Below are 20,454 nucleotides of genomic sequence, written 5' to 3' on the forward strand. Positions count from 1 at the left end.
TCTTTGTCCCCAGTGCCAAGTACAGTGCCTGACACATGGCAGGTGCTTAATTTTTTTAATTGAATCAGAACAGAAATGAGAAAGCCTGGGCTCTGATCTTGGATCTGTCCCTTAGTAGATCTGGGATGCTGAGCTAGCCACATACTGTCTCTGAGCCTTTCTTGTCTCATCTAAGAGAAAAGGATAATAATAATATACAGTGCTTCTCTATCTCTCTTGATTATTGTGAGCAAAAGGAATTTGAAAGACTGAAAAGTGCCCCCCAAATGTTAGGTATTACTAGGAGACCAAGTGAGGGGGAGACCTTTGAGTCGTCTAGCCTGACCCCTTATTTTAGAGGTGACTAAAAGGAAGCCCAGAGAGGTTAAATTACTTGCCCCAGGTGACCCAGGCAGGTAAGGAGAAAAGCCAGGACTTCAGCTCCTTAATTAGGCATGCTATCCACAATGTTATTACCATCTCCATTAGAGACAAGTTGGTAGGGTGAAGCAAATTAATAGGCATAGCAGTCTGGCTGCTGGACCTGTGTTCAAAATCATTCTCACTTACTAGCTGTGCAGCTGTGGGCAAATCACTAATGTCTCCAAGTCTGTTTCCATATCTATTAAATTAGGATTAATAATACTTGTCCTATGTATCTCATAGGGTTGTTGTGAACCTGACATTACCATATGTGCAAAGTGCTTTGCAAACTTTAAAATACCATCTAAGTATTATTTATCATTGCTATTATTTGGAGACAAATAGCATGGAGCAGAAGTAAGTCGTAGCATTGAAATGTACCACGGCCATCCATAAGAATGAGGATGCTGGGTGCCGTGTGCAACAGGCGAGGAGGCAGAGACTCGCCAAGGCAGAGAGAGCTCTTTCCTGTGTTCTCATGGACTCTTCAACCATACCCTCCTCACTAGAGCTCTGGAAGCCTCTAGGTGACTCATTCTGACCCCTTGAGAAGCCAGACAAGGAATAGGTTTCTGGCTCTAAATAAATAGACATCTGTATGTGTACATATGCATATGTGGTCATTGCATGTGTATTTATGTATAGCCAGTATGCATATATAAAGCACATATACATACATGCTGTATTACCCCATCTCTACCCTACCAATAACATGGAAGCTACTGTTTTTGTCCTGGAACCTCAGTGAGTCCTATAGGGCCTGGCACATAGAAAGTCCTTAATAAATCCCTGAATGAATAACTGAATGAATGCATAGGGCAGTGAGTAGAAGAACTTATTCTTTGGGGTTCTCTCTGTGGAGAGGAGCATTCCATAGTGGGCTTCCCCACATAGCAAAGGTGACACAGAGTTCTCCTTTTGTATCCCAGGGTTTGGGGCAGACTCCATTGAGGTGATCAAACATGGCGCCCCAGGACATCATCCAATCAGTGAGCATTTATTAAGTTCCTTTTATGTTTCAGGCCCTTTGCTAGGTGCAGGAAATACAAAGACAAAAGCTAAATAGTCCTTTCCCTCAAGAATATGGTGTTCTACCTTGAAATAAAAATCTATCAGTATGGGCCCTGATCGTTCTTGTTTTCCTTCGTTTTCTAACAGGACCATGACATCAGGGAAATGATGACATGACTTGCAGTTGACTTTGATTTGAGTGAGGGAGGGCTGTGCAGGGTCACCAGCCTTACTTTCTCCTCCTGAGCCTTCTGCATCCAGTGATCAGATATTCATCAGGATGACTGGAGATGGCCCAGGATGCAATGGGAGACCCTGGCCCATTTAGGTTAAGGCCTTTTCATGTACTCACTTAGAATGAGGTAATACCCATTCTCTTTGGAATGGCAAACCTGGGGGTCTTCCCCTCCCAGCCTGATTTTTTTTCTAATTAAAGGGTCCTTGATACAGAATAAATGTAAGGCAGTTTTTGCTGTGAGAGGTGCTAGCAGGAAGAGTGGTAGGAATGAGGAACGACCTCATGTAGAAGGTGGGGCTTGAGCCAGGTCTTGGAGGATACCAAGAACTCTCCAAGGCAGAGGTGAGAGAAGTCTCTGTTCTAGGCATGGGGGCCATCCAATGATCGCAAAGGCACCACAGTGGAAGATGGAGGGGCCTGTGTGAGAAGCTGTTAGAAAGCCAGTACATCTGGTCTGGGGTGTGAATGAAAGTGAGGAATATGTGACAAGGCTGCAGAGGTATGTTGAGGGCAGGTTTTGAAGAGCTTTGAATGCCAAAACAGTACAGAAAGGGGGTGGTCAGGGAGGATTTTCTTGCAGAAGTTCATCCCCAAAGTCAGCGTCTCCAGAGGGATGCTGAGAATGACAAGCCATGGGCCAGAGCCTCCAAGCTCAAGGCCCTTCTCTTTCTATCCCACCCAACTTCCACTCCCATGAATATAAATGAATTTAAATCAATTCAATAAGCATTGATTAAGTATTTACTATGTGCCAAGGCACCTACTAGGTGTTAGGCCACATAAGGAAAGAAAAAAGAGTTCCTCACCCTCAAGGAAATTACATTCTCCTGCGGAAATAACATGTATACATTAAGGAAATGTTAATCTATACATAGTAACAACAAAATAATTTGGGGGTAGAGAAAGAAATATTTGTTCAGTCATTTTCAGTTGTGTTTGACTTTGCATTCAACTGAACCCATTTGAGGTTTTCTTGGCCGAAATACTGTAATGGTTTGCCATTTCCTTCTCCAGCTCATTTTACAGATGAGGAAACTGAGGCAAGCAGGGTTAAATGACTTGCTCAGGGTCACAGAGCTAATAAGTGCTTGTGGCCAAATTTGAACTCGAGGAGATGAATCTTCCTGACCCCAGGCCTGGAGCTCTGTGCACTATGGTGCCATCTAGCTGCCATTAATTATGAGTAACTATTAAGCATCTGCTTTGTACCAGACCCCATGCTCCCTTCCTAGACACTCCCAAGCGAGAGCCTCCATCTGTCATTGTTTGCCCATCCATTGTTAAACAAAGCTGCCGACAACTAGCTGTGGGAACCTTATCAGATTATTTTCCTTCTCTAAACCTCAGTTTCTTCATCTGTAAATTGGGGATGCTGAATTGATGTTTTCTAAGATGCCTTTTGGTTTTAACATCCCATGATTTCAAGTTGTTTGGCCATTTCCCTTCTTTTCCCTTCTACCCCCTTCCCCCTGCCTATCCTCCCAACGGGACTTCAGCCTTGGTATCTCTATTCCTACTTCTCATTCTTCCCCTATTCCCGTTACTTCCAATTCTTCTGCTAGTTGCTGGTAAGTGGGCTGGGGGTGGCAGCCATTGGGCAACCCAGCCATCCAACAATTCTTACCTTTCCGCTTTCTTTACCCCCAGGAAACATGAAGTGCCACATACCCACCAGCCACCTCTTCTTCTGGCTTTTCGTGGTCAACTCTGGATGCCGGGGTAAGTCTAATCCTGTGTCTATCTGTGACTGGGTCTGAGCTTGGGAACCAGGCTAATGACCTGAATCAAGAGTTCAGACTGATATGTGATCACACCAGATGGGGATGTCCTGTGATTTCTGGGAATCTCCGCATCCTGGCTTCTGCTTTATCATCACCTTGCCATGTCACCTTAAACAAGATGCTTACTGCTGGGTCTCAGCCTGCTCTACAATATGGAGCTAAGAATACCTGTTTTCCCCCAGGGCTTGGGCTCCAGGGTGAACCAGGAGAGACAGTCAGGTTACTCTTGAGCTCTGAAGGGGAGAGTTGCTTCTGATACAATGGGCTCTCCTTTTCTCTGGAGCAAGTGTGTGAGCCCCAAGATCATTTTCTCTTCATCTGCCCAAGCACATCCTCCCCTTGTGAAAGGCCAGATCCTGCCTTTTTCCCCCACCTACTTGTTCCGGTGCATTTAGCAGGAGAAACTGATCTCTGTGATGTGGCCCTTTCCCTTCTCCATGAAACCTGGACCCACTGGAGTTGGCAAAGGAGGTAATTGGGGTCTTGGTGTGGTATTAAGGCAACAGGTGTGCACTATAGAGCATTGTGGAGGGCTGGGGCTTCTCCTGGGAGGAATCTGAGCCCAGGCGTGCATAGAGACACTGCCAAACATGCCTGCAGAGGCAGCCATGGGGAACGGGAGGCCCCGTTACCTTTGAGCACAGCAGCCGGCCTGCCTCCTTCCCCTAGGAGAAAGCCCCATAGGAGCTTCTCAGGCTCCTTTAAATAATATTTAAAGCTCCATTTAAATAAACGCATTCTTTAAAGCAGGGGCTCCAAACCTGGGTCTGCAAAAAGGGAGGCCATGAATTTGGATGGGAAAAAAAATCACTTCTTTATCTTCATAACCTCTAACTGAAATTTTGCATTTCCTCTAATTATCAACATGGCCCACAAACATTATCCCAAGAAGGAATCAAGAGGCTTCACCAGGTCACCTGCCAAAGGGGTCCAAGACCCCAAAAAGGTTCAGAACCCTTGCTTTATAGTGATGGGATGATTGTAGGAATGATCTCTATGAAAAATACCCCATAAATCCAAGATGGGATTCCCCATAGGGAAGCAACTAAGACACAGAGAGAACACCCCACAGTTTTGCAGCAGAGCTGGGCCTAGAATTGGGGTTCCTAACTTTTTTTGGACCATGGACCCTTTTGATAGTATCTGGTGAAGCCTGTGGGACTGTTCTCAGAATAATATTTTTAAATGCATAAAATAAAATATACAAGCTTACAAAGGAATGCATTATATTATGATGTGTATATATGTATATGTGTGTATGTGTATATCCCTGCAACCAGACCCCAGGTTAGGAACCTCTGGCCTTGATGGTAGAAGCCCACTAACTCATTGTCCCACTCGGCTCCTCTAGTTGAGACACTTTCCTGCCCAATCCAGTTCCTTAATTCTTTGTTTCTCTCTGATCTGGCTGGTGCTGTCCTATGAAGTCATAACAGATTCCAGGCCCAGCTGTAGGCTAAGGCACCCTGAGATTTTTGTGTGAGTAGCTCAGTGGAATGTGCTGAAGTTTAATTTGAAATCTTATCCTCAACCCCACCCCAACGCTGAGTATCATCTGCCCTGGCTCTTAAAAATATTTTTAGTATTTTTGATATTTTGTTTTTTTCTAATTACATGTAAAAACAATTTTTAACATTCATTTTTTAAAATTTTGAGTTCCAAATTCTCTCCCACTCTCCTTCCCTTCTGCCCTCCCTGAGACAGCAACAAAGTTGATATTGGTTATACATGTGCAGTCATGCAAAACATATTTCCATATTAGTCATGTTGTGAAAGCAAACACAGACCAAAATTACCTACAAAATTACCTACAAAAATACAGAAAGTGACAAACAGTTTGCTTTGATCTGCATTCAGACTCCATCAGTTCTTCTTCTGGCAGTGGAGAGCAGTTTTCATCATGTGTCTTTCAGAATTGTCTTGGATAATTGTAATGATCAGGGAAGCCGAATCTTTCTCAGTTAATCATCGTGGAATATTGCTGTTACTGTACAATGTTCTCCTGATTCTGCTCGCTTTGCTTTGTATCAGTTCATATAAGTCTTTCTAGGTTTTTCTGAAATCTGCCTGCTCACGATTTCTTATGGAACAGTAGCATTCATTATATTCATGTAGCACAACTTATTCTGCCATTCCCCAATTTATGGGGATCCCCTCAATTTCCAATTCTTTGCCACCACAAAAAGAGCTGCTGGAAATATTTTTGTACATGTGGGTCCATTTTTCCTTTTTAAAAAAAATCTCTTTGGGGTACAGACCTAGTAGTCCCTGCCCTCACCCTTGCCAGCTAAATCAAGCCTACCCCATCCTACCCTGGTCCTCAGCATCTTCCCAGGACACTTCATCTTGCTGGTGTTTACTTTCGAAACTCTTCTCTCTGTGTCTGTTGTACCTAGGAAGCTTTCCCATTTTTCCATCTGGTTACAAATTGGGGGGCAGTGAGGTGGTGCAGTGAATAGAGCACCAGCCCTGGAGTCAGGAGGATCTGAGTTCAAATCTAGCCTTAGACACGTGACACTAGCTGTGTGACATTGGGCAAGTCACTTAACCCCAACTGCCTTGGTTCTTCCCCTCCAAAAAAAAAGAAACAAATTGAAATGGAATATTGGAGGAAGAAGGTCTTGCCTTTAGATCCCGCCCCCCACCCCCAGCTACCCTGCCCCTACTGTATTTCAACATTTCAACAGGTACTTATTAAGCATATTTTGTGCCAGGCATTTGTGTAAAGGCCTGGATAGACAAAGACAACAATGAAACAGTCCCTGCCCTCAAGGAGCTTATACTCTACATGGGAGAGTCACCTTGCCATTTCATGTCATTTCTATGTGGTGCTGCTCCAGCAGGCCAGTGAACTCCTGACAAGAGACCAAACTGGAAAGAGCTTATTTCACTCAAGTTTATAACCTGCTGAGTGTAGCTTTGTAATTGGCTACTTGCAAGCTTCAAGGCCCCTTCCCATACCCCTCGCTCCCCATTCTAGCACGATGGGATTTAGCGAACAAGGTGGCATTCATCTTTTCACATCTATGTGATGTTGTAGAGGGCCGCCTTTTCAGCTTCTATCTCTATAGACCCGAGGCTTCCAATCTTTTCCCTGCCCCCTCAGCCCTTTCTCTGTTCTCCAGACTACCTGATAACCCAACTTGATCTCTTCTGCTGTGAGGAGGATCCACTGGTCCCAGGTGTGTCATGAGCCATTCATGAGACACAATGAAAACTGGGGAGCCCGTGTGATGACTTCATAGCCTCTAGGAGAGGTGAGGATGAGGATGGTGATGATGGCCATTATTTGCATGGCACCTTAAGATTCGCAAAGTACTTTACAAATATCTCATTTTATTCTTACAACAACCCTGGAAATTAGGTGCTATTATTACTCCCCTCCCGCTTTACATATGGAGAAACTGAGGCAGACAGATTAAATAACTTGCCCAAGGTTGCACAGCACTTTAGTAAGTGACTGAGGTCAAATTTGAATTTAGGTCTTCCTAATTAAGGTCCAGCACTTTGTCCACTCTACCGCCCGTCATGGCCTTAACCTGTCCCTGTGCCTGTCTTTACCTCTCTATTAGATAATTCAGACAACTGGTGGTGGGCAGGGATAGCCTGGTGATCCTTTGTACACTGGTCCTTATTTGCCGTCACCCTCAACTTTGGTGGGTTGGGCATCCTTTCCTCTTTCCCTTTCTAGGCTGCCCGAGGCAGCCAGTAGAGAGAGAAGCACTGGGGTTATTGGAAAGAACATTGAATTTGGGGTTGCCTCCATGGGTAACACTGGGCAAAGCACCTAACCTGTCTGGGGCTCAGATTCCTCATGTGTCAAATAAAAGAGTTGGCCTAGGTGACATCGTCACCACCATCATCATTAGACCCTCGCACCTGGGCTTTAAAGTTTGCAAAACACTTTATGTACTTTGTCTCATTTGAGCCTCAAAACCCTACCGGAAAATATTATACTAGTGCTATTGAGATGTCAATGGTAATGGCTAACATTGATTTGGCGCTTAAGGCTTTGCAAAGCTGTTCGTGTTAGCTCTTTTCATCCCTGCTGCAGCTCTGTAAGGTAGGCATTATCATCATCCTTATTTCACAGGTGAGGAAATTGAAGTCCGTGTCTCCTCCATCCTTAAAAAACCCTCAACGGATCCCTCCAATCTCCATCCTGTGTCTTTCCTCCCTTTCATCACTGAATTCCTTGAGAAGGCTGGCTACAGTAGATGCCTCCCCTTCCTCTTCTCGACCCTCTGTGGTCTGGCTTCCACCCTCATCATTCAGCTGAAATGGCTCTCTCCAAAGTAATGAGTAATCTCTTAATTGCCAATTCTAATGACCTTTTCTTAGTCCTCTTCCTTCTTGTCTTCTCCGCAGACTTTGGCGTAGTCCATCGCCCTCTTCTCCTTGGTACTCTCTTCTCTCTAGATTTCTGTGGTTGCCCTCCTTCCTGTCAGACCACTCCTCTATAGTCTCTTTCCGCTGGATCTTCATCCAGGTCAGGCTCACCAACCATGGGTGTCTCCTAAGGCTCTGTCCTGGGTCCTGTTCCCTTCTCCTTCTATACTGTACATCACCTGCTCTCATGGATTCAATTCTTATTTCCTTGTAGATAGCTCTCAGGTCTGTTTGTCCAGCTCTAACCTGTCTCCTGATCTCCAGTCTCGCATCTCCAAATGCCTATTGGACTTCTCAAACTAACTGGAATTCCCATAGACCTCTTAAATTGAACTCTTTATTTTCCTCTCCGAATGCTCCCCTCTTCCTAGTTCTCCTGCTGCTGTGGAGGGCACTGCCATCCTCTCAATGGCTCAGGCTTGTAACCCAGGGGTCATCTTCAACTCCCCACTCTCTCCCTGCTTCCCAATCAATTGTCAAGTCCTCCTGTCATTTTGACCTTCTTGGCATCTCTCACATATGCCCTCTTCTCTCCTCTGACATTGCCACCATTCTGATATGGGCTCCTCATCACCTCATACCTGGGCTATTAACAACCTGCTGGTTGGGCTCCCTGCCCAAAGTTTCCCCCCCAACACCAGTCTATCTTACGCTCTCCTGTCAAATCAGTTTTCCTAAGGTTTGGGTCCAACCAGGAAAAACCCCTATTCAGTAAACCCCAGTCATTCTCTATTACCTCCAGGATCAAATCCAGAATCCTGTTTAGCTTTTAAAGACCTTCGCCACCCAGCCCTTTCCTCCCTTTCCAGATGTCTTATACTTTACTCCCATCTACACCCTGGGTAGCACTGACACCAGCCTCCTTCAAGAACTAGAACAAGACATGCCATCTCCTGACTCTGTGAATTTTCATTGGCTGTCCCCTCATGCCCGGAAATGTCTCCCTCTGCATCTCCTCCTCCTAGTCACCTTGGTTGACATCTCGCCTTCTACAGGAGCTGTTCTCCGTCCTTAAACTTAGTAGCTTCTCTCTGAGATGACCCCAGTAGAGCCTGTTTATAGTTCCTTGGTACATACTTGTTTGTGTGTAGTTTCTTCCATTAGTCTGTGAGCACCTACAGAGCAAGGACTATTTTGTGTTTGTTAGCATGGTATTTGGCACATAGTAGGTACTTAATAAGTGCTCGTTGGCTGACTAAAAATGAAAGAGGTTAAAGGAGCTTGCCCAGGGTCATGGGGCTAGTAAGTGTCTGGAGCTGAATTTGAACTGAAGTCTTCCGGACTCTGCCACTCTCTTCATTATAAATGCTGCTAAGCTGCCTCTTTTTTAATTGCTATCCCCATCTTACAGATGAATAAACTGTAGGGGCTCGGAGAGTTTAAATGGCTGTTGTCCCCACAATCCCATGGTCAGTGAGTATCTGACTTGAACCCAGGTCTTCCTGGTACCAGGTCCATCTCTGGAAGCTCTCTCCCATGATGCCGCTTTAAGACCTGCTAGCTCTAAATTCCTTGCAACCTATTTAGGATGGGATTAAAAGGACAAGGGTAGAGCTTAAAATGTATGTAAGAGGGGACAAGGAATCAGAGTTCCATGAGGCAATCAAGTGCAGTTGAGTCTAGAGGCAGGATTTCTTTCCAGAGCCCCTAGTCCTGACTGACCCATGACAATGGCTAAATCCCAAGACTTTGTTGTTGTTGTCTAGTCATTTCAGTCCTGTCTGACTCTTCATGAACTCATAGGAGTTTTCTTGGCAAAGATACTGGAATGGTTTGACATTTCTTTCCCCAGCTCATTTTACAGATGAGGAAACTGAGGCAGACAGGGGATAGGTGACTTGCCCAGGGTCACACAGCTAGTAAGTGTCTAAGGCCAAATTTGAACTCAGGTCTTCCTGACTCTAGGTTTGGCACATCTACCGTGCCACCTAGCTGGGAACAAACACTAAGGTACAGCCTCCATCTTGGGTCAGGAAAGCCACAATGCACCACTCTTCTCTTTAGGCCTCCTGCCAGAACCCCTATTTCCCCCCATTTTGCTCCCTGTGGGCCCCAACTCTACCCACCTCCTGCTTTTGCTGATGTAATTCACTGCCAGAGTTTGGGAGAGTTCCATGTTCTGGTGGGATGACACATATAACTCCATTTATTTCAAGGCTCCCTGTCTAAGGAAGCATCCTAGAGTCATGGGTGCAGGACAGACTGTCTTCTGGAATTAGGGAAATTGGGTTCTGATGTTGTCTTGTGTGACCTTGGGCAAGTCATGTAACTTTCTTGGGTTTCCATTTCCTCTCCTTCAAACTGAGGCTGTTGCATGGGATGGCGCCAGAGGTCACTTCCAAGTCTAGCTCTCTGAGCCTTTGGTCCTATGACTAGAAGGCCCCTGGGGTCCCTTCTTGCACCAGAATCTATAAACTTGGCCTAAAATGCCCAAAGAGAATCCATTTCCTTACACACAGCCCATTGCTCTACTTCCACTGGCACTTGGATTCTCTTCAGCCCGTTGTCGGGAACAGCCAGTACCCAGAGGAGCAAAGCCAAGCTTCGGTGATTTGTTCTTTACGGACCTAGCATCGTTTATGGCTCCTGACACTGGCCCCCTTTAGTTGCTTCATAAAACCCACTTCACTGGACTTAATACAGTCTCCCCCCTATATTTTGCTTGGCCCTGCTCTCTTTATACTGTTTTCCTAGGACTGGAGCCAAATGAAGTTATTTCAGGACCTGCTCACTCTAAATGCAGCAATAGATGTTTCCTTCTTGCCCCCCCCCCCAAACCTCACCTCAAATCAGGCTGGTATGAATCCTTTAAAATATTTTAAATTATATTTTTAAACTTTACATGGTTTCATCCAGGTTTCCCAAGACTTTGGTCCATGTTCATAGTTATTTTATTCCTTACCTTCTGACAGAATAGACAGGGCACGTTCTGCCCAAGATGGCCCTTGGACACATGCCCGAGCGTATTTGAAGCTTTTGCAGAGTCCCTTGAAAGAAACAGTCCATTGTTCCAGTTGTCTGATGACATCTCAGCCAAATTCCCCCCTTGTCACTCGGGGTGGGGGAGGAGGGGGCATAATGATTTCTAGTTTTGCCCAATGGCTGTGCTCCTGTGCATGTGGATTTCTGGGTACAGTTTTCCCCAGTGATGCTAGTGATGTGGAGGGGAGAGCTGTGATGACTGATAGGGCAGTGATCATTGACCTTAACTCACAGAATGTGTTTCGGGTATTATCATCTACTTGTCCATCATTTGTGGGTGATAGGAGAGTAGAGCTGCAAAAAAATTCTGGACCCTCTAATATTTTTAGAAAGGCAGTGTTGCCTAGTAGATAAGAGGACCAGCTCAGGAGCTAGGTAGTTGTTCAGTCATTTCGGTCACGTCTGATTTGTTCTGGTTTTCTTGGAAAAGATGCTGGATCAATTTGCCATTTTCTTCTCTGAATCATTTTGCAGATGAAGAAACTGAGGCAGATAGTGGTTAAGTGACTTGCCCAGATCACACAGCCAGTAAATGTCTGAGGCTGGATTTGAACTCAGTTTTCCTGACTCTAGCCAGCATTCTATCTGCTGCACCACCTAGCTGCCCCAGAGTCAGGTAGATCTCTTGGTTTAAGTCCCATCTTTATGAAACTAGTAGGAGCTTCTAGAGAGATCCTCCCAGGGATGCCCCCAGAAAGATGAACTTGACCTATTCATCAGGGTTAAGTAGCAAGATGGCTCTGGTTACCTAAAGAACTTTCTAATGCCTTATTTGGTTATTGCCTTTAGTTTTCAATCTTTTGACTGAGGGTAAGGGAATTTCATCTTTGTATCTATATCCCCAGTGCCCACATGGCACCTTGACAGCACCTGGCATACGTTTAATAAATGCTTGTTGATTGAATGACAGACTTCTGCATTTCTACCGCTTAAGACCCTGCCAACTGTCATGGCAGGGTCTCCTGCCTGCTCCTTAGAAGAATCACTTTGCCACAAATGCTAAAAGGTGTTGAGGCTGGCCCAAAGATGCCAAATTAAAATTAAATAAGGAACAACAGTGCCAGCTCCTTGCTTTGGGTTTTGGCTTAGTACTAGTATTCCTCCATCACAGTATGAATGTAAATGAAGGAGTTTTCTGAGAAGGCCATCCCATTCATTCTTCTGTCTCTGGGCAGGAGTATGCTCAGGGGTCTGCCTGGTAGAAGCCTGTCCTTTGAAAAAAAGACATTATTCAACCTACCTTGGCAGTCTGTTGTTCTGTCTCAGCTCACAGAGGCTGCTGGTCTACCTGGATCTCCTAACGCTTCAGCCAGTCCTCCTTGTTTGGTTTCCAGTGGAAATGAACACTCTCTGGCTACCATCTCTAATAGGCTTTGTATGGCCTCCAAGCACTAAATCACTCACTATTCCTCCCTTTCCCATTACGGCAGCCATTACTGATTTGGGAAGAGTACCATTTGGATGAGCGTTGTCTGGGCAATGTTATTATTGAGTCATTTCAGTCCTGTCTGACTCTCCATGACCCCATGTGGAGTTTTCTTGGCAAAGTGGTTTATCATTTCCTTTTCCAGATCATTTTACCAGATGAGGAGAATGAGGCAAACAGGGTTAAGTGACTTGCCCAGGGTCACACAGCTAGTAAATGTCTGAGGCTAGATTTGAACTCCTGAAGATGAGTCTTCCTGGTTCCAAGCCTAGTGCTCTATCCACTGCACCACCTAGCTGTCTAGGTAATGGGACTGGCCTTAAGGAGCTGGCTCAGCCAATGACTTATTTTACATTTTCTTCTTTTCACTTACCCTATGGTCCAGCCAGATTGGCCCTTTGGCCATCCCCCAAAACCAGGCAGCCCAGCTCACACATTTATTGCTTTCTAGACGTTGTCCTCTCTGCCTTGAATGGCCTCCTAGCTCATCAGCCTCCATTAGGCTCCTTCAAGGGTCAGCTCACATGTGTGAGCTATTAAGTGAATCTCTTGTAGATTTTCCCAAATTCTAAGGTCCCTCTCTCCTTATCTTATGTTGTATTTACTTATATTTGTCCCCCTGTGAAGAGATCAGAGAGTGATTTTCATTCTTTCATTGTTATCTCTATCCAGTTCCGTGCATGCATTAGGCACATAATAAATACTTGAATTGAACTGAATTTGTTTTATATGTAATCTCAGGCAAGCCTCATTCCAATCCTTCAAATTCGTCCACCTTACAGAAGCCGTGACTTCCAAAGTCTTGCTGACCTTTTAATGCCATTTTCTATGCATAGTGTAGTGACACAGATCCCAAGGCCCAGCAATTAATCCCTTCCTCCCTGGGGCCTCATTTTTCCTGTCTAACTGAAGATAATTCCTGACTTCAACAGGGTTGGAATGCCTTCTTATAGGTGTGCACAGAGGAGGGACTGGGTGGCATACCCTGCCCATACTCTATGTGTATTTATGTTCCTTATGGAGAGGGGCTGGGATTGGCCCCTCCTCCCAAGGTCCATCTTCAGATTTGGCTCTGGCTTCTTTAAAAAATACACTTGGAGTCCTGCTTGAAGTAGAATCCCCTCTCCCTAGCAGGCTGGACACGTCAAGAAGCCAGAATCCTGGGCAGAATTATAGGTCAGACGCCTCCTATGGACTCTCTTTTCATTTTGGGAAAATGCCAACCTACTCCCATCCCTCTGATGCATGCCCCAGTGTTTCTTGGAGATGATGCTTCTGATTTCTGGCCATCCCTTCATTCCTAACCCCACACTCATATCCCTCCTCTGGACTTTTGTCTTGGCCTGATGTCGTTCTGCGGGCTCGTCCTCCATAGGTCAGATGCTCCAAACTTCCAATGCATCCATTTTAGTGTGAGATGAGGTGGTTGGGTATAAATGGGGGGGGGGAACCCTCCCACCATCGGCCAACCCACTACTCCTTGTCTCAGTCACCAGTGCTCAATGCTCAAGGCCACAGAGCCTTTTGAGGGAGGCAAGTGCTGGCAGAAGGCTTGGACAGTTAGTCCAGTGATGCGGAGATCTGCTTGGTATGTGGCACATGATGTCCGAGAACTGCTGCCCATCCGCCCGTGCAGAGCTCTCAGCACCTGATTATTGGCAGGCCCTTTAAAATAAAATTAAAAAATGAACGCGGCTGCTGCAGGCAATTTTCCTCCCTCCCCCCACCGACAAAACCCACTTCTGAATTCCTCCCTGACATCTCTGATCTGTCTGCTTCACATCTAGGTCTCGTCACTATGCCTAGATTCTGAGACAAAAACCCAAGGATAGAACAAAAGGACTCAGGTTCTATTTAGTCAGCATATCTTGAAAGGTACCACATTTCACTGATGGGAAACTGAGGCACTGTGAGATTACGTGACTTGCCCAAGGTCAGCCATGCCCAGGCTGTGCTGAGTGAGCCCCTGTGTACTCATGAAGAGTTAATGATTATTGTGTCTCTACCCAACAAAGCAAGGGATAGAGCTTGGACATGGGGCTGAAACAGAGCAGGAAGCATCAGGGGACCTCCCACCTGCCTTCCTGTTCCTTCTTCCCACTGGATCCAAAGTCAAATGGTTATTTTCCCTTCTGGGATCCTGGGTCATGCCAGGATTTGCTCCCATTCCTGGTCTGTGCCCTGGGAAACCATGCCCTGTCACTACAACCAAGCTGTCTCTTCTCTAGCATTTAACTTCGAATGACTGAGCTGTTCTGGGTGGGGCTCAGGATGGACCTAATTCTTTTCCACAGTGTGACCCCAGCTGTGGGATCTGATACATTCCAGTCTGCTCTCCTTCCTCCTCCTCATCTGTCACCCAGTCATCAGACCTTTTCCTTGTCTTCCCTTATCCCCAAACACTTACTTCATCCCCATCCCCATCCCTATCCCTATCCCCATCATTCATCCCTGGAGAGGCAGTGCTGAGTAAGTGGGGAGTGTACTGGACTTGGAATCTGGAAAACTTGGATTTGAATCCTGCCTCTGACACTTACTAGCCATGTGACCCTGGAACAAGTTACCTAACCTCTCTTTGCCTCAGTGTCCTTATCTGTAAAATGGAGGCGTAGATGTGTTGGCTTGTAAGGTTCCTCCCAGAGCTCTGATCCTTTGAGCCTGGAATCTCTTTGGCCCCACTTCTCCTCACCCCTCACCCTGCGTCCGTCTGTGCTTATTTCCAAGCCTGTTCCCTATCCCACAAACCTTGGCCCCTTCTTCCGTTTCCACCTTCCTTCCCTAGTCTGTGTCAGTCTCATTCCACTCCCACCTCGTCCCACCCCATCTGCCATGTTCTCACCTTGTGGTTGTGGTTCAGTCATTTTCAGTTGTGTCTGATTCTTTGGGGCTCATTTCTTGGCAATGATACTGGAGTGGTTTTCTGTTTCCTTCTCCAGCTCACTTTACAGATGAGACAAACTGAGGCAAACAGGGTTAAATGACTTGCCCAGGGTCACACAATTAGTGAGTGTCTGAATCTGGATTTGAACTCGGGTTTTCCTGACTCCAGGCCCAGCACTTCCTCCATTGCACCATGTGGTTGCCCTACATCCCCACCGGCTACCTTCTATCATAAGGTAACTGACTTGTACTCAGGAAGGCCTGGATTCGAATGCTGCTTCAGATGCTTAATGTGCCACCCTGGGTGAGTCACCTGATCTTTCTGAGATTTTATTTGCTCATTTGCAAAAATGGGGATAATAATAGGTCTTACTTCACAGGGCTGTTGTGAGGATCCAATGAAGTAATATGCAAGGTGTCCCAAATGTCTTGGTGCAGTTTTAAGCTTTTAACAACACGCAACTGCTGGGGCAGCTAGGTGGCGCAGTGAGAAGAGCACCGGCCCTGGAGTCAGGAGGACCTGAGTTCAAATCCAGCCTCAGACACTTGTCACACTTACTAGCTGTGTGACCTTGGGCAAGTCACTTAACCCCAATTGCCCTGCCTTCCCCCCTGCAAAAAAAAAAAGAGAAAAGAAAAAAGGAAAAAAAACACACACACAACTGCACTCAGACTCTTGGGACATACTGTATGTAGATGTAAAGCTGAGAGAATCTTCAAGTGCTTCCTATGTGAGCTATTTTTGGCAGTATTTCAGCCCTCCCCACCCCCTTCCTTCCCTTGCCTTGTCCTCTCCATCTCCGCTTCTTCATTTTGGGGGGCCTGGGCTGCCTTTAGTATTTCATTTGATGCCAGGATGCTCCTCTGTCTGAGTACATACTCTAGTGTGGGGGCTCTCCCATCTCGGCCTGAAGCGGAGGTACCCTATGCCCACCAGGAGGCCAGTTGTGATCTGGGTTCAGGCAATGCCACTCGGCTGGCACTGCCCACCCCGGGTGAGGTGCTCCTTGGCCCTCTCCCTTTTTCGATAAGGGAAACAAAGGCACAGGGGTCGGATTGTCTCCTGGGGTGGCTAGGAGAGGTGCCTCACACTTCCAGAGTCCTAGATAATGGCATTCAGGGGTTAGGGCCAATAGGACTCACAGGGCAGAATGGAAGGAAAAAAGGAGAAGAAAAAACCAAGCCCGACCTGTCAGGGACCGAGCTGACGCAGCAAAATGCCATGAGCCGTGGGGAGTGATGCACAATATTAATCATGTGATAACACAATAATTGCCTTCTCCCTGGCCTCTAATGCTTCCCCTCCCTCAGGGCCCTTCCTGCCTATAACAGGAAGGAAAATGGCCCTCATCTCCCCGGCAGAGACCTGATTTTCTTTGGAAAAGGGGGAGATAGGCACGTTGGTGGGAATTCTGTGGGGTGACCAGGCAGGTGTCACTTGCTTCCTCTCAGTCATTCAGCACAGGAGGATGTGTGGACAGGCTTCAGAGTGAGTCCTTCCTCCCGGCATCTTGATGGTCCCTGCCCCTGCCCCCTTCCCCAGAAGACCTGGCATTTTCTTTTGAGCTGCTCAAAGCACTTATTACGTCCTTAGAACAGTTCAGTGAGGTGTGTCGGCTTGCTTATGATATCATGTGTGGTTTGCTAGAAAAGACAAACCTAGGCTGGCCGATCTAGGGTTTGGTCCCGGCTCGGTCACCATAATCATCCTAGGAAAGTTCCTTCATCTCTCTGGGCTTCATCTTTCAAATTAATCTATTGATCCAAGAGCTGTTAAGAGCTAACACAAATATTTAGTAGTCCCATGCCACTCAGTCAGCTTCCCAAATCTCCTGCCTCCCACCTCAATGTACCATTGTGCACTCAGTCAGCCTCAGTTTATAGAATGTGTTCAATAGGCTTTTGTGTGACTCTTTTTTTTACTTTGATTCTAGGTCAAGTGAACCGGCTACCTTTTTTCATCAACCATTTCTTTGACACATACCTGCTGATCAGTGAGGATACACCAGTGGGTAAGTGGTAAAGCCCTAGGGTGGACTTACGGACTTGTGGAGAGGATCTAAAACTTCTATAAGACCTTTGGAATCACCTGATAATAGCAAATCAATATAGGTTAGCAAAGAGCTTAACACACACTCTCATTTGATTTGAACAGCAACCTATGAGTTAATTACTATAGATATTATACCTGTTTACAGATGGGGAAACTGAGGCTGAGAGATGCTAAAATGATTTCTTCATTATCACATAACTAGTAAATGTTGGGGTCAGCGTTTGATCTCAGGTTTCTCTTGGTTCCTGTGGCTAGTACCCTTATCATAGACGCTGCCTTTCTGGTCCTCCATCATCTGGTCCTCCACCACCATCCTCAACAGGACTCCTAAATATATCTAACATTACCAACAGATGATCATCCGCATCCTGCTTGGCCATCTCCAGCGACAGAGAGCTCACTACCTTAAGAGCTGGCCTGGTCGCTTAACTCTAATTGTTAGAACCATTTTCTATTGAGCTAAGATCTCATTACTTGTAGCTTAGACCTATCGGTCTTCTTTCTGGAGCCACACAGAATAAGCTTAATCCCCTTTTCAAATGTCAGCCCTTCAAATACTGGAAGCCATTTGCCACGTATGCCCCTAATCTTCTCTTCTCCGGACACAAATGTCCCCATTCCTGCGGTTTCCTTCCTTAGGATAGAATCCCAGGCTGGCAGTGCCACACCAGAGAATCAGCCTTGGAAAAAGCTGATGGGCAGTTTGTCTTCATTCCCTATTCCCTTAGGCCTACTCTCCCTAAGAGAACACCCTCATTCTGTCCCCAGCCTGCCCTATGTCCTCCATTCTTTGTCTTCCTTATTGAAACTTATCTGTCCCAGATGTCAAACTCTCAAGGCCCAAGGCATCAACTAACTAGCTGATAAATAGACTCGTGTTAATGAAAGAGAGAGGACCACAATCACCCCTAGGTGTCATTGGCAATTTATGTAGGGCAGGGTGCTTAAGCTTTTTTTTTTTTCACCAAAGACCTCTTTGGCAGTATCAGGATGCCCATGGACCTCCTTCCCAGAATGATACTTTTAAAAGCACCAAATAAAATCCATAGGATTACAACATAAATCAGTTATGTGGAAATGCAGTTATCAACATTTTTCGTGGCCTTCAAGTTAAGAACTCCTAATAAGGCCTTCTGGGGGCAATACCCCCTGTCTTTATTGTCTAACCTACTTATTATTGGAATGCATTTGGGAGCAGGTAGAAATTTTGGGGGCCCTCACATCGCATCATGCTCCTTTGCTATTCCAATGCGTAGGGCTGCATACCAAGTACTGATCATGGGCACCCACTGGAAAGCAGTAAAAGTGGCTCTTCTCCTGTAGTAGTGATCAGGGGAGAACATATCAACCCCCTTGATGCAGTGCCCCCAACATATCTCTAACTCTGGGAGATTTTTCTTGAAATCTTATAAATAAAGGCAGGTAAGGTGACTGGGATGAGGAAAGGTGTAATAGGAACTCAGCCATTTGCAGAGAGGCCATGATGTGCCTGGCTGGTCCCCTTTAGGAGTGAGTCACCGCCAGCTGTGACTGGGCTGGATGTTCTCCTTCTTTCTCACCCAAGACTTCTCTTGTCCATCTGTCTATCTGTGCCTCCATCTGCCCCCACTGAACCACACTGCCACCTGGGGGGAATCTGACTAAAATCATGCTTTGTGTGAGTAGGAAGCGGGGTGAGGGTTATCTCTCAGACTGAATAATTGTAAGAGCTCAGTATATATGTATAATGTTCAGTCATTTCCAGGTACATCTGACTCTGTGACCACATGCGGGGTCTTCTTGGGAAAGATGCAGGAATAGTTTACCATTTCCTTCTCCAGCTCAATTTTCAGATGAGGAAACTGAGGCAAATAGAGTTAAATTACTTGCCCAGGGTCACACAGCTAGTAAGTGTCTGAGGCTGGATTTGAACTCAGATCTTCCTGATTCCAGGCTGGGTGCTCTATTATCCACTGCACCACCTCCGCATCCATAGATGTATAAGTATTTTAAGTTAAAAATTTTTATGTACATTATCTCATTTGATCACTGAATTTTTGCCCAGAGCTTTTCTTTAATAGATATTTGTGAAAGGATTTATAAAAAGCAATTTGCCTGGCAGGGTGACAGTAGTCTAGAGATCTTGGTCCCTTTCCCTTTTTTAAGGACCCATTCTTTGGTAAGTAGTGTCTGTGCGAGTGGCCTTGAGGCTTGGGTTCAAATCCCAGCTTAACACCAACTAGCAATGTGAACTTGTGAACAGTCATATAACCTCTCTGTGCCTCACCTTCCTTACCTGTAAAATTAAGAGATTTAGATCAAATGGAGGTTGGATGACCTCTTGCCAAGGATGCTAAAAAGAAGATTCCTATTCAGGTAGGGCCTGAAATAGATTTTCCTTGAGGCTGCTTCAAATTCTGACATTCTGTGACTCCCCTGAGTAATTTGTCCTTGAACATAGGCCTCGGTGTTCCTATCTGTGAAATAGGCAGGTAGGCCTAAGATTCTGGAAGAAAATATCTACGGGAAAATGAAGAACATTTACCTCAACTCCTCCCTTATTTCGATATTAATTGTTGACAGGTATGTAGTATTTTAGGATTGACAAAGTGCTTTTGTTTGGGTATCTCATTTGATCTTTATAATTCTGTGAAGCAGACTCTATAGGGACAATAATCCCTATTTACAGATGAGAAAACTGAGGTTCAGTTGATAAGTTCATAATTGTTGTTCGTCCTTCATTCCTACAGAAGACTAAACAAGTTCATATAGATAGTAGGCCTCAGAACCAGGTTTGAAACCACATCTCCATCCAAATCCAGCGATCCTTCCAGTTATGTTATAGCTGCCTGGTCATCTCCAACAAGTGGGGCAGAGGGAGGAGACTCAGAATCCTGGCAGTTTAGAGCAGAAGCCACAAGCCAGAGAGTGAACCTTTGTCCTGGAGGATGGGGCCTCCCTTAGTTGGGAAGGGGGAAGGTGATCCTTCCCTTCTGCCGTGATCACAGCTGTGCCAAGAGAAGCTCCCAGCCTGTGCAGTGCTGCTGTTTCCCATTTCCTTGGGTTTCCTTCCCTTCCCTAACTCCCAGAGTGAGGATGTGGGTGCATTTCAGTAACAGGTCTCGAGGGAGATGGAAGCCATGAGCATCCTCGGGGGAGATTCATTCAGGTTCTTTAGATAGTCACCCACCTGGGTCCTGGTTGAGAGCCATGGTGACGGGTGCCATGGAGACACACCTAGAGAGAATGAAGGCAATACTGTGTCCTCTGCTGGCCAGCTTCCACAGGAGACACCAGCCCGCTGGTCCCAGGG

At 45.9% G+C, this 20,454-nt stretch overlaps 1 protein-coding gene across 2 annotated transcripts in view; it reads left to right on the forward strand.

Annotated features, from left to right (window-relative positions):
• The first annotated feature begins 3,303 nt into the window (after positions 1-3,303).
• The window catches only part of CDH23 (cadherin related 23), a 552,108-nt gene continuing 534,957 nt past the window's right edge, over positions 3,304-20,454 (forward strand). For both annotated transcript variants that reach the window (XM_036735220.1, XM_036735219.1), the window contains exons 1-2: positions 3,304-3,370; positions 17,044-17,121. In XM_036735220.1, the coding sequence (XP_036591115.1) occupies positions 3,304-3,370; positions 17,044-17,121 (145 nt within the window). The remainder of the gene's footprint in view (positions 3,371-17,043; positions 17,122-20,454) is intronic.

The sequence above is a fragment of the Trichosurus vulpecula genome, chromosome 8, assembly GCF_011100635.1.
Source record: "Trichosurus vulpecula isolate mTriVul1 chromosome 8, mTriVul1.pri, whole genome shotgun sequence".
NCBI classification, from domain to species: Eukaryota; Metazoa; Chordata; class Mammalia; order Diprotodontia; family Phalangeridae; genus Trichosurus; species Trichosurus vulpecula.